The sequence below is a fragment of the Myotis lucifugus genome, unplaced genomic scaffold (assembly GCF_000147115.1).
Source record: "Myotis lucifugus unplaced genomic scaffold, Myoluc2.0 scaffold_208, whole genome shotgun sequence".
In the NCBI taxonomy this organism is placed as follows: domain Eukaryota; kingdom Metazoa; phylum Chordata; class Mammalia; order Chiroptera; family Vespertilionidae; genus Myotis; species Myotis lucifugus.
This window is the reverse complement of record NW_005871256.1, coordinates 2483231-2508634: the sequence shown is the minus strand read 5'-3', so window position 1 is coordinate 2508634 and position 25404 is coordinate 2483231. Positions and strand designations below refer to the sequence as shown.

The window sequence follows — 25404 nt, the reverse complement described above, 5'->3', positions numbered from 1 at the left end:
ACTACCTTTACTATCACCACCACCACCACCACTAGTACTACCTTCACCATCACCACCATCATCACCATTAGTACTACCTTCACCATCACCACCATCACCATTTTATACTAACTTCACCATCACCACCACCACCACCACTAGTACTACCTTCACCATCACCACCATCACCATCATCGCCACCAGTACTACCTTCACCACCACCACCACCACCACCATTAGTACTACCTTCACCATCACCACCACCACCAAGTCCCTATTTCGACCACATCACCTAAATGTGCTTATGCCCATCAGTCCCCAGAGGGAGGCTCAAGGCCTCTGACAGCACAGAAGACATCTTAGAAATCCCCATTCTAGCTTCCTTATAGCACAGAAACTGAGGACCCAGAGAAAGTTGTTCCAAGTTACGGCAAATGCTTTATACCAGGGGTCCTCAAACTACGGCCTGCGGGCCACATGCGGCCCGCCAAAAACATTTATCCGGCCCGCTGGGTGTTTTTGCTGCCGCTGCCTGTCCTGCTTAGCAGCCGACTCGTCCTGGGCCTGCAGTGCGCATGTGTGGAATGTCTGAGGGACAGTGAACTGGCCCCCTGTTTAAAAAGTTCGGGACCTCTGCTTTATACTGTTCTACGGCATCACTCAAGTAGCTTTCCTGGAGGAAATTCGGAGGTCTGTGAAGGTGTCCCTGTCCCACTGCTGACTTGGTGGGAAAATCTGAAGGGTGTATGCATTGCTTCTTTCCAGGGTCAGTACTGAGAGCCCCGGCCAGCGTGGCCCAGTTAGTTGGGCATCATCCTATGCACCGAAAGGTCGCTGGTCAGATTCCCTGTCAGGGCACATACCCAGTTGTGGGTTCGATCCACAGTGTGGGAGGCAACTGGTCTGTTTCTCTCACATTGATGTTTCTCTTTCTCTCTCCCCTACTTTCTTTCTTAAATCAATTTAAAAAAAAGAAAAAAAAGCCAGTACTGAGAGTTCAGTATACATCACAGCAGAGAAGAGTTCTGTCAGGGTAAGTGAAGAATGAGGGCAAGAGAGGGTTCCCTTTTGGGTAGAAGATGCCAGGTCCCCTCTCCCTGCTGAGAGGCACCTGCCTGATTTTATTTGTCGACGCGTTTCCTGTGCTAATCCCATGCTCCTGGTGGAAGTTCCGCCTGAACAGACGCAGTTTAAGGGTTCCCTCAGGTGGGTCTGGGGCCCTTGCAGAGGTGAGTGTGAACTGAGCTTCTTGATGCGGATCTGCCAGCTTCGGGAGGGCAGGGCGGCAGGTGCTCCCGCCCATGGCCTCTGAGTAGCTCACACTGCCCGGGCCCTACCTGCCCCCGACGGTGGGGCCCAGCCCAAGCTGGCAGGGCGCTCACTGGGCCTGTGCCTGTTGCCTGCTGTGTGTGCTGCTCTGGGGACACAGACCTGTTGGCCCTGCACTCCAAGGAGGCCCGGAGTTGGGAGTGGGGCAGGGAGGCTTCCTGGAGGAGGAGGCGGGGCCCGGGGGGAGGGAGGCGCCGGCACAGACACCTCGGCTGCCATGGAGATGCTCCCTGGCGGAGGGGACAAGGAGGGGACAAGGAGCCCGGGAGTTCTTCTTTTGAAGAGAGCCACCGGAGCGCTCCCCTTCCTTCCTTTGCTCTGATCACTCCAGATCTGGTGAGTGCACTCAAGGGCATTTGTCCTTAAGTCCTGTCCTTCCCCCCGTAGGCAGTGCCCTTAGAGTCTGAATTCAGTCTGTATTTCACCAGAAAATGTCAGCACTCACCTATTTTGAGCAGCGATTGTTAGCATAAATAATGAGTAAATTGTCAGTTACACCTAGAATATGGGTCAGGAGTTTCAGATTTCAACTTTCTCCAACTGGCTGGAATCACAGGACACTGTGTTTAGAAACTAAGAACTAAAACACTGCCTAACAGCCCTGGCCAGTGTTGCTCCATGGTTAGAAAGTTGCCTTCTACCCCGCCACCTCCCGCCCCCGGGCTGAGAGTTCAATTCCTGGTCAAGGACACATACTTGGGTTGCAGGTTTGCTCCGCAATTGTGGGAGGCAACCAATTGAGGTGTGTTTCACATCAATGTTTCTCTCTCTCCGCCCCCTCCATCTTTTTCACTCTCTTTAAAAATCAATGGAAAAAAATATTATCGGGTGAGGATTAAAAAAAACCCCAAACACTGCCTAACATATAATTTTTTAAAATTATAGTTTCAGCCAAATATTTTAGATTCTAAAGGGAAGATTTCTTACTTCATCTGGGATGTAAATTCTTTCCACAAGCAGCTTCTCATAAGCATTTTAAATTCCTCAAGTAAAGAGTGAAGACAGACTGAACTGTATACTTCTAAAATAGCAAGTTTTATTTTATATGTATTTTCCTACAATTAAAAACATTAATGTTAAAAAAAAAGAGAAGGTAAGTGTAGGGTTATTTTGAGATAAAACATGAAGACTGGCTCCTATCAGAACATTTCTTGGGTTTGGGGTTGAGTGACAGACGAGGCACCAAAGCCCTCCTAGAGGGGAGCTCCCTCGGGAAGCATTCTAGGCACCCCATGGCCATCATTCACAGTAAATAAGGGCATTTGCGGAAAAGGCTTGCCATTCTGCAAATCTAGGACATACCCAGGCTGCTGGACACGGAGAACAATGGGAGGAAAGAAGATGATGTGCAGGCCAGGTGCGGCGGGCGGGATCACAGAATTCATTGTCCTGCAGGCGCTGAGTCACTCACAGGAAATCCAGGCGAGCGGGAGGGCTGTGAGCCAGCTCTTACTCTAAGCACCTCACACAGAAGTAACCGTCCTAACTCCACGCGTTAAGTACTAGTCATTAATCCCCGCACTACAGATGGGGAAACCGAGGCCCAGTCTCAGAGCCTGAGCTCTTCCCCACACAAACTACAGGCTTCTGAATGGGAGCTTCTGGAGCAGTGAGCCTGGAGACCAGGAACCCTGCCCGCCGCCCTCATCACTGTCAGAGGTGACTATTTTTAGGCCCTGCTTTGTTCTAGAAAGTGTATCTTTCCCATCTTGAAATACAAGAGGGTTTTTTCTTTCTGGAATGGACAGAACTCTGAAATCTCCTTTCGCCACTAAATGCAGAGTAGGGCAAAACAAACACCCCAAGGAGATAAACAACCAATGCAGCCGAGAAGGGGCTGAGAAGGGGCCACGTCCCTGGAAAGCTTTTGGGAAATCTTACTTTCTTAGGGTCAGCTCACAGAGAAGTGCATGTGCCAGCCCTTAAGCAGAGGTGGGGACCCTTATTTCTGCCAAGGGCCATTTGGGTATTTCTAACAGCATTCTGGGCTATATAAAATGATCCACTTAAAAATTAGCCTGCTATATTTGGTCAAACATTTCATTAACTCACCCCTAATACCTTGGCAGGGCCAGACCAAATGATTTTTCGGGTCTTATGCAGCCCGTGGCCAGATGTTCCCCACCTCTGTCTTAAAATGAGCCATTTGAACTGGCCTCCCTGGCACCGGGCCTCTGAGGTGAAGCCAGCAGACTCCGCTGCCCCAGAGTGGGAGTGGGGACTCAGGGAGCTGGAAACCTCAGGGGCAGGCTGGGCCCCACCCGAGGCGGGAGGACTTGCTGGCTCATGGCAACTGAGCCTCCCATCACCGCTGACTGGGTGCTGTTCTTGGCCACCTCGATCGTGGAACAAACACTTCTGATTTCCCTGCCCGACACGTTTTCTCAGGAGGCCACCGAGTTACTTGTATACATATTATGACGCCCCATAGACTTTTCTCCTTCTGTCACAAAAAGCCCATGGTTTTGATCCTCAGACACATTGACCTCACCAGCGAGAACGCAGGGCACACTGGGCCTACCCCACCGGTGTGTAACATGTATCACTTTCAAAAAGCCCAAGGTGCCCTCACCGGTTTGGCTCAGTGGATAGAGCATCGCCTGGGGACTGAAGGGTCCCAGGTTCGATTCTGGTCAAGGGCATGTACCTTGGTTGCGGGAACATCCTCAGTAGATGTGCAGGAGGCAGCTGATCAATGTTTCTCTCTCATTGATGTTTCTAACTCTCTATCCCTCTCCCTTCCTCTCTGTAAAAAAATCAATAATATATATATATATATTTTATATATTTATATATATAAAAGCCCGAGGCTCCCCCCACAGAGGCTCTCTGCTCGGCCCTCCCTGTGTGTGCCGCTCCCGTCCTCACGCCGGCTCTCCAAGTGCCTTCCAGGCCTCACAGGGCTGCCGGGCCTCTACCCAGGAGCAGCGGGCTCCGAGGCTGTGGTGAGGAGTGAAACCAGAACCAGGGCAGAGCCTGGCGCTCCTTCTGGGCTGACAGCCCCAGGGGTGCCTGGTCACTTCTGGACTCTGCAGGCAGCCAGAGGCTGCTGGCCCTGGGAGTGAGCCATTAGGGCCCTTCCAATTGTTCTGCCCTCAATAGGGTTGGAGGATAAACGGAACCTGCTTGAAACCTGCGCTCCCCTTCATCCTCCCTGGCGAGAGGGACAGACAGTTGTCTGTACTCACTGTGCTGGACACCCCAACAGCCCTGGTGAACGGCCAGCAAGGGTGACACCCCCCACCCAGCACAAGTCTCCCTGGCCTTTGGCTCGGGCTTTAAGACAGATCCATAGGTCTGGGTGAGCCTCCTCTCTGCCTCCCTTCTGGCCTCCTAATCTCAGTGAACTTCAACTTTCTAACAGGTCCACAGAGTGTTCCTGTAAGCACGGCTGGGCTGAGGTGGGAGGGAAGACGCTGGTGAGCGATCAGTGTCCCTAGATGGGTGGCTCTCAAAACACCAGGTGGAGTAGCAGTGAGCCACGCATGCCACTCTGAGAACTGTGACGGGAACACGTGCAGCACCCAGTGGGCCGCGCACGGGACAAAGCAGTAGAGCAGAATGGGACATGGAATCTCACCGGCCAGTAGATCTGGAGGACGCTTTATTTATTTATTTATTTAAATACTCTTATTGATGTCAGAGAGGAAGGGAGAGGAAGAGAGAGACAGAAACATCAATGAGAATCACGAATCGGCTGCCTCTGGCACACCCCTTACTGGGGAACGAGCCTGCAACCTGGGCATGTGCCCTTGATGGGAATTGAACCCAGGACCCTTCAGTCCCCAGGCTGAGGCTCTATCCACTGAGCCAAACCAGCTAGGGCTGGAGGACGCTTTAAATAAAGAACCAAGCGGGCTGCATCTTAAGAGGGAGCAGAGTTTATTTCCTTCCTTTCCCTGAATTCCTGAGCTCAGCAGGATGCAGAAAGTGCTGGCCTGACACGGAGACTCTGGCACGCCCGCTTCACGGGAGGTGGGTGGGGAGCGAGGCCTGGCGGGAGCATGAGGTGGACGGCAGGCTCAGCCTTGCCAAGTAACGACTCGGCATGCAGCGCCGGCAGGAAGTGAGGCAGAACTCACCACAGGTTCTAATTAAGAAAAAAACTGCCACAAAACCCAACTCCTTAACTTGTCTCTCAACAAGCCTGGGCTCAGCCAGGCGCAGGGTCTGGGCAGGAGAGCATGAGGGGAGAGAGAACACTTACCACTCGGGTATTAACACCGACCGCCAGCCACAGGCTGAAAGTACCTAAAACCGACACTCAGCCTGGGCACACGGCTGTCTTGTCAAAGCTGGGAACAGTCCTGAGCCTGTTTTCGTCAGCATTTCTGTCACCAGGGCTGGCTGCCTGCCTGCCGGCTGTCCAGCCTCCTGTGACCAGGGAGGGAAGATGGGCGACTTTCCTTCTTCATTTGACTTTTTCTCCCCTTAGAAAGGTGACTGGGAATTGCAAGGCAACTACTGCTTCCCGCTTGCGATATTGGGGGTTGGGATCCAGGTCATGTGTGGCCACAGCTGTTGTTAATAAACTTGCAATGATTTCATAAAAGGCTTCCAAAGAGCTGAGGATTTAGTTTCAAATTATTCCCAGATCGACTGCAGATCGCTGAGCAACAGCAGAGTCTTACCCGCCCCCCCCCAGCCCCCCGCCCAGCTGTCCCCCTGCAACAGGAAATTGCGGGGGGGGGGGGGGGGTGTGACGCGCAGCCTGGAGGGGCACACGCTGTGCAGCTGGGGTCTGGACTGTGCTGGGGAGAAGCAAAGGCAGAGGCTCTGGGCTGCCTTCTGCAGTCTCTCCTGGGGTGAGGCCCAGCACCCACACATCTTTCTGTCCAGAGCTCCCCAGGGCTCTGAGGTAGCCTGGAGTGTGGCCATATTGTGACTCCTCTCAGGGTCTCAGGGTCAAGTGCTCAGCCCGGGGCCTGCTGGCATTTGCTAAAGACAACACATCCCCACCCGCCATGCTTACTGGACTGAGCCGTGCTGTGTCCTCCTGGGGAAAGTCCTCTGGTGACATCCAAATGCCATCAGGGACACTCAATTTGGAGCTGCCAAGCCCCCTTTCTACCACCTGCAACTTGCTCAACGGGGAAGGGGTCCCGTGAGGGTCCCACCCTGTGGAGGTCCACTCAGTTCACTGGGCTCAGGGACCCCGTGGGCACCCTGATTGGAGAGCATCTTTATTTGGGACCTTGCTCCAGGATACGGAGGCTTTTGGAGGGGAAGGAGCCGACATCTGGTCCAAGACCTGGACTTGCATCCGGTTTTACCAAGTGACCTGAATGTCATTTTCTTCATCTGTATAACAGGAAAGTGGCCCTGCCCCCAGTTGTAACGGCAACAATGGTATTTAAAACAGTGACTAGAAATAAAATGCTATGGCCAAGTGTGGGAGCTGGGGGTGGGGCAACACGAGGGCTCACTTGATTCTTTTTCTTTTTATAGAAGGTAAATTTAAAAAGTTAAGAAAGCCTGGCTGGAGTGGCTCAGTTGGCTGAGTGTCATCCTGTGCACGAAAGGTTGCTAGTTTGATTCCCGGTCAGGGCACATACCTGGGTTGGGGGTTAAATATTCCTGGTTGGGGCACATACAGAGGGCAACCTATTGATGTTTCTTTCTCTCTCTTCCTCTCTCTAAGCATTTCCTTGGGTGAGGATTTAAAAAAAAAAAAAGTGAAGGCCAGAAATTAGTTACCAACCTCAGGTCTGGAATATCTTCCTCCAGGGTGGGCTCCCACCTTTTCCTCACCAGCCCCCCTGAAGCACTCTGCCGCCCCTCACTGCTGCAACAGTGCTTCCTTCCTGGGCCGCTGCAGCCAGGTCTCCAAGCCGTCGGGCCTCCACATGAATGACCGGGGATGGACACCTCTCCTCCGACCCGTTACTGACCAGTCCCCAGCAAGTTTACTCATTTGTAAAAGTGGGATGACACCTCTGCCTTAGGGAACGGCTACAGAATTAAATATATGAACGCATATGGCGGTCCCGTCCGATCCACTGCAGACTTGGGAAAGTTAAGTAGGTTTCCTCACCAATAGCCAGGAGATAACGGCACCAAAATGCAAACTGGCTGCAAAAGCCTTGGGTTTTATTTGAACTGAACATGCTTTACACGCCTACAGTCAGAAAACAAAGTTGTAGAAAACAATTCTGTGCAGGTTCTGGTAGCCAAAACCCATGATCAATACCGACTTTGTTTTGTATTAAGGAATTCTGCCAAACTTGTCGGGTCCAGGCTGCCAGGTGACTTCTGAACACAAACTCCCGCAGCGAGGTAGGAAGCGGGAGCCCCGCCGCTCATGCGGCCGCACTCGGCCAAGAGAAGAGTCAGCATATTTGGATCCAGTCAAGTCCCGGGAGAACCCTTCCCCCACTGCAAATGTTTGTTCACTTGTGTGTTGAGATTTCGCTTTGCATTCTGGCCCCTAAACCAGAGAACTGTGGTTTGCTGTGACTGTTTGCTACTCTGTTTTTTTCTTTCTAAAATGACATCGTGTTTTTGTAAGACTCCTGGTTGAATGTTTGGTTTATTTTGGATAACTAACAGAAAAAGAACGTTACCCTTCACCGTGTTAGCTCTCTAACATGAAGTTAGTTTGGGTTCCCAAGCAATCGCTGGTCATTAAGGATGAAAGCTCCACTTCTCGCTAACCCACGGACAGCTCCCCACTGACAAATGAGAGACTCTTCCCGGCCCCGCGGGCTCATTAGGCGGAAAGCGGCTCTGCCGACAGGGCCTGCTTTGTTTCCCTGAACTTCTGAATGGCTTTGTGTTCTCAGAAGCCCCAACAGATGCTGGGTTGGAATTCAATCGGTCTCCTGGTGAGAATTAAGGAAACGGGCTGATCCCAGTTTTGATGGGAACGGGACACGAAGAACAAAATCTCTGGCTGTGGCTACCAGAGGAAACCGAAGGGGTTTGTAGGTGCCCGACCTTCCTTCCCAGCTTATTTTAAGCAAATCCAGAACCTTTCTCAGAGTAGAAGACAACTCAACAAGAAAACAAGGGGGCAGCCGCATGCTATGGCACCCAAACAAGGTAACAGAACAGGAGAAACCTTTATCATCGATTCCACGCGTGGGAAGAAAGGAGATGGCAGGAGAGGGACTAAGAACCGGGAGAAGGAGAAGAAAGAAAACCAGCACTAAGAATAGGCCAGCCTGTGGCATCCGCCCGCTGGTCCTCCCACTCTGCTCTTTGTTTCTAGAGACAAGATGGGGCGGGGGGAGGAGGACTTCTCAGGAGCTGCAGCTGAAGAAAAAGGATCCTGTTTCCCCACCTCGTTCCTAGAGATGCTCAGCCCCCGTGGCTACTTGGATGGGGCAGAGGAGGGAGTCAGCAGAATGGCCACGACCTGAAGTTCTGTCCCCAAAGCAGCATGGCTCACCTTGCCCAGTGCTCCCGCTGCACCGCCCCTCCCTCCACACACCGACCACAGAAGGACGGCTCCTCTCTTTACTAAACCTCCCCTTTCTTTCATGGTTTTTCCTCAGCGATGGGGAGGGCAGGGGGGGTACTAATAAGCCTTATGGGGTCACAGAGCTGTCGGATAAGAGCAGTTCCTGGGGCCTCGCCCCAACGTTCTGACCAGTGAGGAGGTTGTTCCTCACACGCAGGTGCCTGGTTTCCAGAGGACTCACTGCTTTTCAAAGTCGGTGGCTCTGTGGCCCGCAGCCCGGTTATCCCGACACCTCTTGTCAGGCACATCCACGCTGCTCTGCACCAGGGCAAAGACCTTTTCTTTGGCTTATAAAATACTGGCTTGAACTGTGTATTTAAAAAAATTATTTTTGTTAATCCTCACCCAAGGATATATTTTTTCTCACTGATTTTTAGAGAGTGGAAAGGAGGAGAGGAGAGACTGAGAGAAAGAAACACTGATGTGAGAGAGACACATCAACTGGTTGCCTCCTGCATGTGCCCAACTAGGGCCAGGGATAGAGCCTGCAATCGAGGTACGTATCCTTGATCAGAACAGAACCTGTAACCTTTTGGTCCGAAGGCCGATGCTCTAACCACTGAGCAAAACTGGCTAGGGCTTATAAGTCTTTCTTTTTTTATTTTATTTTAAAAAATTGATTTGAGAGAGGAAGGGAGAGAGAGAGAAACATTGATGGGAGAGAGAAACATCTATCAGTTGCATCCTGCACCTACCCTGACTGGGCATTGAACCTGCAACCTAGGTATGTGCCCTGACCGGGAATTGAACCTGCCACCTCCTGGTACACAGGATGATGCTCCAACCAACTGAGCCACACCAGTCGTGCTGAACTGTATATTAAAAAAAAAAATGTTTTTTATTGATTTAGAGACAGAGGGAGGGAGAGATTGAAATATTACTTGGTTGCCTCCAGTCCATGCCCTGACAGGGGATTGAACCCTCAACCCAGCTTTGTGCCCTGACTAGGAATCAAAGTGGAGACCCTTTGGTGCATGGGACAACACTCAAGCAACTGAGCCACATGGCCAGGGCTGAACTGTGTTTTAAAGATCCTTGGATTAATAACCCAATCTTTAAAAATTGGGAGAGTTCACATTAAAATACATATTTCTAGCCTCTTTGGAAAATTTGCAGCCATGGTAACTGAATATCATCTCATCTGGCAACAAGCTGTGGGAGCTGAGTAGCAGCCCACACCTTCTCCTGTTTGCCGCAGTCCCTACCACACCCTCCTGTCCCCTAGACCTGGCCTACTCAATGCTCACCAATCACTTCTATTACTATTCGCCCCTGTGGTAACTTGGGTCGTGACCCCCAGCTGCATGCTGTTTGTATTTTATGTGTAAATCTTCCCATGCTTCCTCCCACACCTCCATGTTTTAAAATAGATAAATAGCATTGCTTTTTATAGCTGTATACTATATTAATGTGAGCATCTGACCCCTGGGCTGTCCACCACTGTTACTTACATGAGGGAGAAATAGACCTTTATCTTGTAGAAGACACTGCTATTTTGGGACTTTCTGATATTCAGACAAATTAATCCTTATTTTAAAATAGGGGTTTTTACTGATTTCTTAAAAAAAAAATAAAAAAAATATATATAATCACTGATTTGAGAGAGGAAGGGAGGAGAGGGAGAGAGGGAGAGAAGGAGAGGGAGAGGAAGAGGGAGAGGGAGAGGGAGAGGGAGAGGGAGGGAGGGAGGGAGGGAGGGAGAGGGAGAGGGAGAGAGAGAGAGAGAGAGAGAGAGAGAGAGAGAGAGAGAGAAAGAAACATAAATGATGAGGGAGGATCATTGGCTACCTCCTGCATACTCCACACTGGGGAAGGAGCCCACAACCCAGGCATGTGCCCTGACAAGGAATCAAACCAAGACCTCCTGGTTCATAGGTCGATGCTCAACCACTGAGCTACGCCAGCTGGGCTTTACTGATTTCTTATTGAGTCACATTACTCCTTAGATATTAACATATTAAATTATCTATATCACATATATGTTACAATTTCCCCTTGTTTCTCAATCCACATGATAGCCAGTGTGACCTTGAAAACTTAAATCAGGCCAAGTCACTCTCCTACATAAGTCCGGCAACAGCACCCACCACACTCGGTGAGACCCATCCACAGCCTGGTTCTTTGCCCACCTCTCTTACGTTCCTTCCTTAGCTCACCACCTGCAAGCCACACTGGCTACTGTTGGTCCCCAAACAGGCTAAATCTGTTTTATTTCCTTGGCCTACCTTGCTGCTTCTCCTCCTCCCCACACAGGTCTCTCAGATCACTCTGAGGTTGGCCGCCTCCTCCAGCTCCTGTCCTTCCCTATCACGCTACTCTCATTATTCCTACACAGCACCCACTACATGAAGGATTCTTGTTTTAGGCTGTAAACTTCATGAGGACGAGGCTTTTCTGTCAAACTAGTCCTGGCAACACTGAATAGTTAAGAATGAATCTATCATTTTCCTAGTGAACTGAAATGGTATTTTTTTCACATTAAACTCGTATGGGTCTATTTCTGGTATCTATTTTGTTCCTTTGATCTAGCTGCCTATTCTTTTATCAGCCTATATGGTTGTTTTTTTTTAAAAAGTATATTTTTATTGATTTTAGAGAGGAAGGGAGAGGGAGAGAGAGAAACATCAATGAGGAGAGAGATTGGCTGCCTCCTGCATGCCCCCTACTGGGGATCATGCCGCAACCTGGGCATGTGCCTCTGATCAGAATTGAACCTGGGACCCCCTTCCGTCCACAGGCCGATGCTCTATCCACTGAGCCAAACCAACCAGGGCAGCCTATATGGTTTTAATTAGTTTAGCTTAATAGTAAAAATTAGTCTTATTTTCAAAATGATAGGTAATTTTTCAGGGAAAAATCCTACTGAATTTAAATGGGAATTGCAGTGAACTTCTAAACGACTTTGGAGATAACTAATCTCTCTATAAACACCAAGTCTCCTATTTGAGGGACAAGATGCTTCTCCATCATCCAGGTCATCTTCACTTGTCTCAGGTGAAAGCTGAGGAGTGACTGGCTGTCACTGGGCACCCCCATGGGCTTTGGTGCCCTTCCTCAAGGCTTTTCATTTGCCCAGCCAGCAGGTACTCACTGTTAGGCTGAATCACTTTTCGGTAGAACAAGCCTTCTCACATGTCACATTGCTATCCTTATAGATCAACTTACAAAGGACTGTGATAGTTTCAAATTTAAAACTATTTTAAGAAGAACTGATATTTCTAATATAAAACTATTTAAGAACAGAGCACATTTGTCCATATGTTCAAATCTCTTTCTTGTCCTTCGATACGGTTTTCCTCACATTTCTAACTAAAGTTCATTTCTAGGGTATTTGATGATTTATATTGCTGCCGAGTGGCATTCTGTGTACTTATTTTGTATCTAGCCATCTGCTGCTTCTAATAGCCTTCAAGTTGATTATTTCGTCTTTTCTCAGGTCTAACATGGTGGATCTGCTTTTCTTCTCTACACATCAAAGTGCTTACAACAGAGTCTGACACATGTGGGTGCCTAATAAACATTAGCAATTATCTTCTCCAATACCTGTACCTTTTTTAAAATTCTCTTAGCTAATTGTACTGACAAGCAGTTCCAGAATAAAATAGTGGTGATAGTCTTACATTTGACTTTTTGGGAATGTGTCTATGTATTTCATTATTAAATACATGCTAATATTGACTGCTTTGAACTATGGACTTTAAAAAATATAATATTAAGTAAAGCATCCTTCTAACACTATTTTTTTAAAGCTCAAAATCAAGACTGGCTATCTGATTTTAATTCAATGTCTTTACCATCTAAAGCTATTATACGGTGAATTTTATTAAGAGGTCATAATATTGAACCATCTTGCATTTCTGGAACAATCTTACTTGGTCATGGTTTTTATTTGCTGGTATTTTATTTAGAGAATTGAAAACCTATAGTCACATGTAGAACTGATCTGCAGTTTTCTTTTTTGGGGTTATCTCTGTCACGTGTTGGTATCAGCATTATGCAGGTTTTATTCAAATATTATGTAAAACTTTCCTTACTTTTCTATGCTCTGAAACATTTCAGATGGCATAAAAAATTTTATTCTCTAAAGGTTTGAAAAATTTGCTCATAAACTGTTTGGGCATGCTGGTTTCTGAGGAGTAGCTTTTTTATTACTCAATTTTTTCCTGTGGTTATCGGTCTATGTATTTCCTATCTTTTCACAGGTCACAACATGTCACGATATATCACCTTACTTCATTATATCATCTTACTGATATTCCCCCTACAGTGCAATAGGCAGCCAGGCATTCACTTACAGTGGGGTCGGTCCAGAGAGAACATCTTGAACACTCCTGGCAGGGGGCTCCTGGAGAGCGAGGATGCTGGCAGAAATGGTCATACCCATTGATGGATACTCGACAGAGGTAGCACATTTGGGCTCCGCAGCGGCAAGACATGCGGTTGCAGCCTTCGGATTTGATGAGGCCCGTCCCACATTTATGGCATTTTCTAATGCGAGCAGCAGTCATTTTCTCTTCACTGAAAACCAAAACAAAAACACACGATTGGAGACAGCAGGGAAGACGAAGAAGAGAGAAGAATATGGCTATTCTGTATGATTGCCTAGCCCCGTGGTCGGCAAACCGTGGCTCGCGAGCCACATGTGGCTCTTTGGCCCCTTGAGTGTGGCTCTTCCACAAAATACCGACTTCTGCGCATGGGCCACGAAGTTTCAATCGCACTGTACGTGCGCGCCCACGTGTGGTATTTTGTGGAAGAGCCACACTTTGCCGACCACTGGCCTATCCCTTTTGGTGACATTCAAAGAGAGAAAAGAGCCTATGTTTTGGACCTGAGAACTGGGGTTCTGTCGATCAGTTGTCAACCTTCAGTAAATTACTCAATTGGAGACTCAGTTTCCTCATTTTTAAATTGGGAAAACACAGCTTTCTCATAGTGTTTTGAGGATTTCAGGCAAAATACAAAGTACCCTGGCACAGTGCCTGGCACAAAGCACTTAGAAAATGACAATCTATTTGTTATAGGAGTCTCTGTAGTCTTAAAATGGAGAGAAAAACTCAGGGTTTTCTGAAATAATGTGTTTTATATATACAGAGCTGGGTAATGGAAAGCCAGTAAGACTAAATCTTCGTTATATTCACACCTTGGACTTTTAAATATTTGGCACGGGGGTGGGATAGACACAGTTGGGGGTGATCCAATAGCCAATGGAATCCCACATTCCCAGACTCCCTGGCAGCGAGGGACGGGCACACATGTGACTCAACGGGAAGCCTGTGGGCTACAAGTTTCAGCTGATGTGGACGGGCAGGTGACCAGGGTCAAAATGACAGCTTGGCTCTTTGTCATGAGCTGCCACTACTGAACTAGTTACTTCCACGATCCTCTGTTCATAACACTTGCTACCATGGCCTATAATTCTTTATGTGTCTGTCTTCCTCTAAGTTGAGTTCCTTGAAGGTAGAGAGCAGAGGCTGGGCTGGCATTACCAGTATGATCTTGACAGGAAGGTGTTAAAACGCTTCCTGGGACTAGGGAAGAGCATGGAGGACCCACAAAGTGGACAGCCCTGCAGATGGGACGCCCCCACTGCTCCAAGCACCATAATGACTGTAACCACCTGGGGATGGGTTCCGATTTGCGCCTCTCTCCTAAGGCTGAGAAAACGCAGCCTTCATCCTCCACTACTTCAGGTTTCCTGCTTCGTCAGAGTAGCCATGGGAGCCAAGGCAGGCAAGGGTTTTTCATTACTTATATTTATAAGATTGCTGTGGTAGTATGCTCCTGAGAAGCCAGACCATTCTTTAAAAATAGAAAAATGCGTTAGGAAATTGGCTGCTATTCATTTAGGTCTAATTTTTGAATGACCCAAAAGGAAGGAAGTCAGAACTCTGGCTTGAAAAGAATTTAAACCTAGTTCAAGTTACAGAACAAACGAGTTTTGCTGAATAGGAAACATTGTCAAGAAGACAAAGTTTAAATACAGTGCATTTATTATTGTCAACTAAATAATATAGTACACATGTTCATTATTTCTGTTACTGAGCAACTGTGAGGACACCTGTCAATGCTTCATGTTAAGGCTTACAAGGTTCTAGTGAAAAAATTTCCAATTTGAAATGCTGTGACCAAAACACAATTGAAATTTTCTAAAGCACAGACTTCCTGCGTCAGAGCACCGTGAAGATGGAGGTGTGGCTTTCAGCCACCACACTCTGGTTGCCTGGGGCTGGCTGACTTACTCCCTGGGGAGCTAGTAGGCTGTAGTGTGGGAGAGCAGTGACTGAAAAGAACCAAGGTTACACAGTTCTTCCTGAAGGTTTGGAAAGAGGGTGTGTTTGCTTACGCTGTTTCACCACACTGTCAGCCACCAATGTGAAATAACAGTGGGTGTGGTGAGGGAGAAAAGGCACTTCAAATGGACAAGGAATATGCACAGGTTGAATGCAACTCAACACTGCATGAATAGCCATTCGAGCGAGTCCTTTGCTTTTGCAGAAGAACAGTAGTAGGTAGGGCCAAAATGGCCTTGTACCAAAAAGGATTGCCATCCTGGGACTGGTGACCACCTGCCCAGCAATAAAAATGCAACTGGAACTGGGATAAATCAGTGAGTTCTGGGAGGAAGGTGATTTGGCAACTAGATTCTAAACGAGACAGGAAACAGCCCCACAGGATGTGTTGCTGTTCAGAACAGGAAGAGAGGACTGAGTTGCAGCTGCGTCTGCTGACCTCATGCTCAAACAGGAAGGCTCGCTCCCTCTTCCACATAACCAGCAGAGACCCTACGATTCCATGCCTCTTTTCTCACCACTTTTAAATACGCTGGGAACTCACTCTGGGCGCTCTCTTCATTTCGTGGGCACATACTATTCAGATCTTAAATGACTTTCCTTTGTGAGTGTGTGTACATTTTTTTTTCCATTTAAATTCTTTATTGTTGAAAGTAGTACATGTCTCCTTTCTATCCCATTGATCTCTCCCCGCTTGCTCCGGCCCCCCAGCACATGCCCTTACCCCCTAGTGTCTGTGTCCATTGGTCATTGGTTATGCTTATATGCATGCATACAAGTCCTTTGGTTGATCTCTTACCACCCCCACCCCCATACAACCCTCCTGCCTTCCCTCTGAGGTATGATGGTCTGTTTGATGCTTCTATGTCTCTGGATCTATTTTGGCTCATCAGTTTATGTTGATCATTATATGCCACAAATGAGTGAGATCATGTGACACTTGTCTTCTCTGACTGGCTTATTTCGCTTAGCATAATGCTCTCCAGGTCCATCCATGCTGTTGCAAATGGTCAGAGTTCTTTGTTTTTTTTACAGCAGGGTAGTATTCCATTGTGTAGATGTACCACAGTTTTTTAATCCACTCATCTGCTGATGGGCACTTAGGCTGTTTACAAATCTTAGCTATTGTAAATTGTGCTGCTATGAACATAGGGGTGCATATATTCTTTATGATAGGTGTTTCTCAAATTTTATTTTATTGTGATAAAATACAAAAAAACGTACTGCTTTAACCATTTAAAGTGTACAAATCAGGAGCATTTAGTATATTGCCTAAGTTGTGCAACCATCCAGCTTTATATCTATTAAACAGTCCCCTTTCCCTGCAATGGCTAATCTGCTTTCTGTCTCTAATGGATTTGTCCATTCTGTACACAGGCAATTATCCATATGTCTACAGACATTTCATATAAATGGAATCATATAAGATGTGCCCTTTTGTGACTTACTTCTTTCACTTAGCATGTTTTCAAGATTCATCCATGCCGCACCAAAGGGGAACCATGTCCGGTCAAGGGTATGTACCTGGGTTGCAGGTTCGGCCCTGCCCCTGTTCAGGGTGCATGCAGGAGGCAACCAGTCAATGTGTCTCTCTCCATTTGTAGGCCTGAGAAACTAAAGAAACACGTTACCTGCTCCTAAAATACAATAGGACAGGTATAGGATAATAGTTACAGATATTCTGGTTCAAAAAGGGAGAAAATGGAAGGAAAAAAGGAGTCACTAATCCCAATCAATTTGGAAATCCAGCCGGGCAAACTCATATTTCAGACTCAAGAATAATCCTCTGTGGTTTGAGGCTCTGTGCTCTTGGCTCCACTTTCTGAGCAACCTTTTTCTAAAGAAAGGTAGCATATGCTTGCAGCTGAGCAGTTTTTAATCAGCCTGTTTCCTGCTTGTCGGACTTTGGGGGGCTGACAGACTTCTTTAATTTCATACTCCCTGTCTCTTCCCGTCCAAGCTGGCAGTGTTTCTGCTGATGTCAAATTCTCAAGAACCTTGTGGGTCTTCCATTGATGTCACAGGGACTCATTCCATTAGGCATGCAGCGCATTTATAAGTAATTCCTAGATAACCCCGCCTCTATTTTTGACTTCTGCTGAGATGGCTGAGGGGTTAATGCCCTAGTTTTCTAAGGCTGCTGGGTTAGATTGTGAGGATCTGTGTTTGTATGACAATACTCTCGACATTCTGAACATATCCTTGTTTGTTTCTCTAGGGCATGCTTTTCCTGACAGTGAGCCTATCCACTTTAGGGTCTTTTCTCATCTGGATGGGATGAGAATTGCAGAAACAATGACATCCTGTTCCTTTTTGTTAGTAGCTCTTCCCTCAATTTATCTCTTTCCACTTGCATTTTCCTCTCTTCAACACTATGCAGGACACACATTAGCTAAGCTTTCTGCCATTATATAGTAAGAATTCCCTTTCCTCCAGTATTTTTTTTTTTTTTTTGGTTTATAGCTTTAATATAGAAAGCTCTTAAATATTCTGAACTCTATGTATGACATATTGAAAATATTCCTTTATCAGTTTGTCATTTTTATTTTATTATTTATTTATTTTCTTGATTAAGGTATTACATATGTGTCCTTATCCTCCTATTTCCTCCTTACCCCCCCACTCATGCCCTCACCCCCCGGTATCTGTCCCCATTGGTTAGGCTTATATGCATGCACACAAGTTGTCATTTTTCTTTTAACTTTTAATAGTGTTTTCAATTTTGTAAATTAAAATATAAAAACACCGTATTTTTCAGTATTTGGTATTTGTGTCATTTTACAAAGTCCTAGCCCATACCAAGTTTATATGAAATACTTGCCTATATTTTCTTCTAGTACATTTATGGTTTCCCTATTTTTAAATATAAAGTTTCTAAACTATCTAGACTGAGAGAGGGATTAATTTTTTAAAAACAAATAGTTTTTCCTCTTTGCTGCATCTACTGCGAGGATGAAGACCATTCTCAGCAGTCAGACTGTGGACATCCCAGAAAATGTGGACATCACTCCGAAGGGACGCACAGTTATTGTGAAGGACCCTGAGACGCCCTGCGGAGGGACTTCAACCACATCAATGTAGAGCTCTGTCTCCTTGGAAAGAAAAAGAAGAGGCTCTGGGCTGACAAGTGGTGGGGAAATGGAAAGGAACTGGCCACAGTTCGCACTATCTGCCGTCATGCACAGAACATGACCAAGGCGTTACACTGGGCCTCCGTTACAAGATGAGGTCCGTATACGCTCACTTCCCCACCAACGTCGTTATTCAGGAGAACGGTTTCCTTGTTGAAATTAGAAATTTCTTGGGTGAAAAATACATTTGCAGAGTTCGGAAGAGGTCAGGCATTGCTTGTTGAGTATCTCAAGCCCAGAAAGATTTCCAGTTGCCACTCGAATATTTCCTGATTCGATTCCAGAAGCCCTTCCTTCCAATTCCACCTCGTGAAACAGGGTGAGCTGCTGCTGAAGGTTTGTGATTACTGGCCATTGTCTGTTCACTTTAACCACTGTGCGCAGAAGGAGGGAGGTCGCCAGGCTCGGGGAAGCCACCACCCGGAGTACCAGTCAGCCCCACAAATGTGACCACCCACCCACCCTGGCGCAGCTTTCCCGGGCCCCCTTTTCCTCCAGTTTTCAATCACAGGTTCCCATTTCCTTCGGAGTCCTCACCAGCAGCGACTTTAGTGTCCATATTTCTACTAACAGTCTGTTGATGGTGATCTAAGTATTCTCTAAGGCAATTTAGGTTTTGCCCAGAATGTTCCTCACTTCCTTCTGAGCCTCCAATTGTGGAGTTTCTAATGTCCATATTTCTACTAAAGGTCTGTTCAAGACAATCTAAGTTTTTTTGCTATAATAATTCTCGAAATTCTTCCAGGTTCTACCCATTGCCCAATTCCAAACCCACGTGCACATTTTTAGGTAACTGTTACAGCAGGGTTCCACTTCTGGTACCAAAATCTATGTTAGTTTCCTATTGCTGCTGTCACAAGTCATCACAAATTTATTAGCTTATTAAATAATACACATGGCCCTGACCAGTTTGGCTCAGTGGCTACAGCGTCAGCCTGTGGACTGAAGAGTCCCAGGTTTGATTCTGGTCAAGGGCATGTACCTTGGTTGCAGGCACATCCCCAGTAGGGGGGTGTGCAGGAGGCAGCTGATGGATGTTTCTAACTCTCTATCCCTCTCTCTTCCTCTCTGTAAAAAATCAATAAAATATATTAAAAAAAATAATACACATGTACGATTTTATAGTTCTGTAGATCTGAAGTCCAGCACGGGTCTTATCAGTCCAAAATCAAGGAGCTGGCAGGCTGCATGACCTACTGGAGGCTCTAGGAGAGAATTTGCTTGCTGCTCATTTGGGCTGTCAGCAGAATTCAGTTCTTTGAAGCTGTAGGGCCAAAGTCCCTGTTTCCTTGGTGGCTGGAAATAGAAGGTTGTTCCCTGCTTCTAGTTGCATTCCTTGTTCATGGCCTTCTTTCTCCATCTTCAAAGCAGCAATGAGAGGCTGAGTCCTCATGTCTCTCTGACTCTGTCCATCACTGCATCTCCATTTGACCAGAGAAAGATGCTCTCTCTGCTTTTAAGGCTCATGGGAGTAGACTGTTTACCTGGAGAATCCAGAATAACTCCCCTTCTCTAAGTCCATAACCTTCATCACACCTGGAAAGTCCCTTTCACCCTGTGCGGTAGCATATTCCGTTCACGGGTTCTGGAGATTGGGGCATGGACATGTTGGGGCCATTATTCTGCCCACCAAATCTGAGGTAAAGAGCAGCCAGGAAGCCATCTGCCTAGATTTCAAATTTCCTCTATGCACTTACTACCTGGGGAACCACGGTAAGTTACCTGGGGCTCTCTGTGTCTCAGCTGTGTCATGTGTAAAATGAGGGTAATAGTACCGACCTGTGATGCAGATTTGGAGGCTTTTAACTACTAGTAAAGTAACAAAACCTGTTCCTTACCCTTCAAACTTAATCTGGACATAAAACCACCCAGCTAGAGACTACATATGGTGTCTGCCTGGGAGCAGGCCATGGCCGAATGACTCATTCTAGACCAACAGGTATGAGCAAAAGGGATACATACTAGTATACTTTCTGGATCACTTACAAATCAAAGAAAAGCTGCCTGCCTGGCAACTTGTCTCTCTCTCCTCACCTACAGGCTGGAGTGTAAATGTGGCTGCAATCAAGTCCCAACCTTAGGTAATGGTGAAGCAATGAGATAAAGGAACCAGTGTCTCTGAATGACCTCATGGGACAGCTCTGCCCCACCATCTGGCAAGGCTGAACTACTATATGAGAGAAATAGACTTCTGTGTTTGTTAAGTCAATGTATTTAATAAATTAATATTTGTAAAGCGTTCAGCCACATAAGGAGTGCTACACCGCAATGACTTATTACTGACTGCATTAATATGCATTCTACTCAATGTCACAGGCCACCAATGACAGATAAAAGAAACAGCCCTGGCCGGTTTTGCTTGGTGGATAGAGCATCGGCCTGTGGACTGAAGGATCCTGGGTTCAGTTTCGCTCAAGGGCGTGTACCTTGCTTGCAGGCATGACCCCTGGCCCTGGTCAGGGTGCATGCAGGAAGCAATCAATTGATGTGTTTCTCTCACGTCGATGTTTCTCTCTCTCTGTCTCTCCCCCTCCCTTCCACTCTCTAAAAATCAATGGAAAAATATCCTCAGCTGAGAAGTAACAAAACAATAATTAAAAAGCAACATCAGTACCATCTAACCTAATTAAAATATGTTATTGCTTATTTATTTAGATAATAAGGAACCAACATACACTGAATTCATACATGCCAGGCATTTACTATGTTACATTTGACCCTGGGAAGAGCTCTATGAGGCTGCAGAGATGAGGACATGGAGGCTCAGAGGTTAGGTCACTTTCTCGAGATCACTCTAGACTGGGGTAGCTTGAGACCTTGTTCTCTCCACAATGCGCACTGCCCCTCTGCCAAAAAGGCAGGTTAACGTGTAAGTGTTGCCAATCAGTCAACAACCCCTCTGAATTATGCTACTCACATGGACGTCCGGTACTTGATGTCATCTTTTTCAGCCAGCTCTTCACAGGTGAGGCCATTGTGCTCTTTCCAGAGTCCCTGACACTTCCTACAGGTTTCCTGCAGATAAAGCAGACACACAGACAGCTCCTGGTGAGCAGGCCCCATACAAGTTCTGCTCCACAACGGGGAGTGGGAACGAGGCTTTGCTTGGCCTGCAGTCTCCCAGAGGCTCTCTCTCCTCTTAGCAGGCACATTTCTGCAGACATCTCAGTGGAAGAGGGAGGATCGTTAGAAGAAAGCAAGAGACAGTTTTCTCTCCTTAAAGCAAAGGGATGCATTGCTTCCAACACCAATTTGTATAAGGCTTTCTAAAGTGCCAGGAGCCACCTGGAAACCCCCACAGAAGACAGATTTAGACTTGGGGTTTTTAAAAATAAAATACTGTGAGCTGCTTGAGGGCAGGGTCTGTTGGGGTCTTATTAATTTCTGCAACCCCTACTACACCCACTGTCCCAGTGTTGTCTGGCACAGAGCGTTCTTGTTGAACTGAATGGAAGAATGGTCTACAAAGGATTACTAGGGGTCCTTAAGGGAGGCATTCCCTCAGGCACTCCTTCCTCACAAACGTGGAACATTCTCCATAGCTTAACGTCATTTATAAAAAACATGAATTTAAAAATTACTACTTTTTATTCCAGGATCCTTCGTAGTTTATAAACTGTCACATCAATGATGAGAATTAAAAAAAAATTAATCCAATTTAATTAAATTCCCATAAATGGAAATTACAACCCCAATAAGTACAGTAAAGAAGGTAGTGCCAGCTTTAACTAGGGACCGACCGAGTCTGGGGAGACAGTGAAGGCTTGAGGAGGTGGGCCTGAGACAGCATCTGGCAGAGGAGCAGCCAGAGAAGCTGGCGGGGAAGCGGGACTGCAACAGTGCACATGGGCCTGCTGAGGCCACAGGGCCGAGAAGGGGTGACTATCAGTTGGACTTTTATCCTAAGAGCGCCAGGAGGGTGTCCAAAGGTGCCCCTCATGGAAGTAACATCATCAGTTTTGTGATTTTACAAGATCATTCTTCATGGAGAACAGATTGGCAGGAGGAAAGAGTGGAAGCCTAAAGATAGTTAGAAAGCTATTAAAGTCACCCAGGAGAGAGATCAAGGAGGCCTACTTAGACTTAGGGAGGCAGGTGAGGGCATGAAGAAAAGCTGACAGATTTGAGAGAAATTTAGGAAGCAATGGCTGGTGTGGTGATGGGAGTGAGGAGAAGGAGGTGTCAAGGATGACACTGGTTTCTGGTTTGTGTAACACAAGGTAACAGCAACACAGAGGAGCTTGGGAACAGTGGGCAAGGCCTGGCGTGGGTAGGGAGAAGGCAGGGTTTAAGATCCGGTCTGGAATTTGATCTGGGTGGTGATGGCACAGGTGACCTGTGGGACACCCAGCAGAGACACCTGTCAGGCACACAGGTGGGTGTAAATGTTTAGCATTTGGGAGTGGCTGGGCCAGAGATCACCAGGAGACTTAATTATATTTTCACATCAATTCTAGGAACATCTACCACTATATTCTCCACTCATTATTGAACATTTTCTAATATATATTGCTAAGCTGACTCTAACAAGGCACAGAATAGTATGCACAGCATAGATGCCACCATTTCTACATAAAGAAGGTGGTGGGGGTAGAAGATAGTGATAGATTGGTAGTACTGACTGTCCTGAGTGGCTGGAGGCAGGGGTGAGACTTCTCACTGCAGGCCTTTTGAATCTTATACTATATAGAATGTATTATCTAATTAAAAGATAAACAAAATTTAAAGAGAGAGAAAAATGAAATGGACTGTTTAGGGAGCTGAGAACTTGAACAACCCTGTAAAAAGGCGGCAATCAATGCAATGAGATGGTGGGGGTAGAGATGAGCTGATCAGAGATTCTATATATTAAATGCTGTTGCTTCCCAAGCGAACGATTTTATCTGTTCCACTAACCACATCCCTGTCAGTAAACAGAGGCTTAGTCAACAGTGATTTAATTATTACACACCAAAATGTAAAGCAGCATCAACCCCATTTTTATTTTATTTGTTAAAAAATATGTTTTAGGTATCCAAATTGGAAAAGAAGTAAAACTGTCATTATTCACAGATGACATGATATTGTACATAGAAAACCCTAAAGACTCCATAAAAAAACTACTAGAATTAATAAATGAATTCGGCTATGTTGTAGGATACAAAATTAACACCTAGAAACCTATGGCTTTTTAAAAAATATATATTTTATTGATTTTTTACAGAGAGGAAGGGGAGAGGGACAGAGAGTTAGAAACATAGATGAGAGAAAAACATCGATCAGCTGCCTCCTGCACCCCCCCCCCCCCACTGGGGATGTGCCCACAACCAAGATACATGCCCTTGACCAGAACCGAACCTGGGACCCTTCAGTCTGCAGGCCGACGCCCCATCCACTGAGCCAAACCGGTTAGGGCACCTATGGCTTTTTTATACACCAATAATGAACTCACAGAAAGAGAAACTAAAAAAAAAATCCCATTTACTATTGCAACAAAAAAATTAAGATATCTAGGAATAAATTTAACCAAGGAGGTAAAGGACCTGTACTCAGAAAATTACAGGACGCTGAAAAAAGAGATAAAGGAAGACATAAACAAATGGAAGAATATACCATGTTCATGGACTAGAAGAATCAACATCATTAAAATGTCCAAAGCAATCTATAAATTCAATGCAATCCCCATTAAAATACCAATGGCATACTTCAAAGACCTAGAACAAACTCTCCAAAAATTCATCTGGAATAAAAAAAGACCCCGAACAGCTGCAGCAATCTTGAGGAAGAAAAACAAAGTTGGAGGGATCACAATACGAGATATCAAGGTATACAACAAAGCCACTGTTCTCAAAATTGCCTGGTACTGGCACAAGAACAGACATATAGATCAATGGAATACAACAAAGAACACAGAAATTGACCCAAGCCATTATGCTCAATTAATATTTGACAAAGGAGGCAACAGCATACAATGGAGTCAAGACAGTCTCTTCAATAAATGGTGTAGGGAAAATTGGATACATGCAAAAAAAATGAAACTAGACCACCAACTTACACCATACACAAAAATAAATTCAAAATGGATAAAGGACTTAAACCAGTAAGAAGGGGAAACCATAAAAATCTTAGAAGAAGCCATAGGCAACAAAATAGCAGACATTTGTTGTAGTAATATCTTTACTGATACAGCTCCTAGGGCAATAGAAACTAAGGAGAAAATAAAAAAATGGGACTACATCAAAATGAAAAGCTTCTGCATAGCAAAAGAAACCATCAACAAAACAACAAGAAAGCCCACTATATGGGAGAACATATTTGCTAATGTTATCTCCAATAAGGGTTTAATCTCCAAAATTTATAGGGAACTCATACAACTTAACAAAAGGAAGATAAAGAGTCCAATCAAAAAATGGGCAAAGGACCTAAATAGACACTTTTCGAAAGAGGACATACAGAAGGCCAAGAGACAGTACAAAAACACTAGAGGCCTGGTGCACGAATTCATGCATGGGTGGGGTCCGGCTGGCTAGGGGGAGGGGACGCAGGAGGTTGGTGGGCTGGCCCCGCCCCTTGGTCAAACTCCTGGTCAAAGGGACAATTTGCGTATTGGGCTTTTATTATATAGGATACTCAAAGTCACTAATCATCAGAGAGATGCAAATTAAAACAACAATGAGGTACCATCTCACACCTGTCAGAATGGCTATCATCAACAAATCAACAATTGACAAGTGCTGGAGAGGATGTGGAGAAAAAGGAACCCTCTTGCACTGCTAGTGGGAATGCAGACTGGTGCAGCCACTGTGGACAACAGTATGGCGTTTCCTCAAAAAACTAAAAATGGAACTCCCATTTGATCCAGTAATCCCACTTCTAGGAATATATCCCAAGAAAACAGAAACACCAATCAGAAAGGATATATGCACCCCTATGTTCATAGCAGCACAATTTACAATAGTTAAGATTTGGAAACAGCCTAAGTGCCCATCAGCAGATGAGTGGATTAGAAAACTGTGGTACATCTACACAGTGGAATACTATACCGCTATAAAAAAGAAGGAATTCTTACCATTTGCAACAGCATGGATGGAACTGGAGAGCATTATGTTAAGTGAAATAAGCCAGTCAGAGAAAGATAAATATCACATGATCTCACTCATTTGTGGAATATAATGAACATCATAAACTGATGAACAAAAATAGATGGAGACAGAGAAGCATTGAACAGACT

General features: G+C 46.1%; 1 protein-coding gene across 4 annotated transcripts in view; it reads right to left on the bottom strand.

Moving 5' to 3' along the window:
* RNF216 (ring finger protein 216) overlaps window positions 1–25404 on the bottom strand; it is a 112598-nt gene that overhangs the window by 7865 nt on the left and 79329 nt on the right. For 3 of the 4 annotated variants that reach the window (XM_006097710.3, XM_006097711.3, XM_023761445.1), the window contains exons 14-15: window positions 21112–21209; window positions 13066–13288 (exon numbers count right to left, since the gene is read on the bottom strand). In XM_006097710.3, coding sequence (XP_006097772.1) covers window positions 13066–13288; window positions 21112–21209 — 321 coding nt within the window. Of the gene's footprint in view, window positions 1–13065; window positions 13289–21111; window positions 21210–25404 lie in introns of those variants that run through there. The other variant, XM_023761448.1, reaches the window with a different exon arrangement.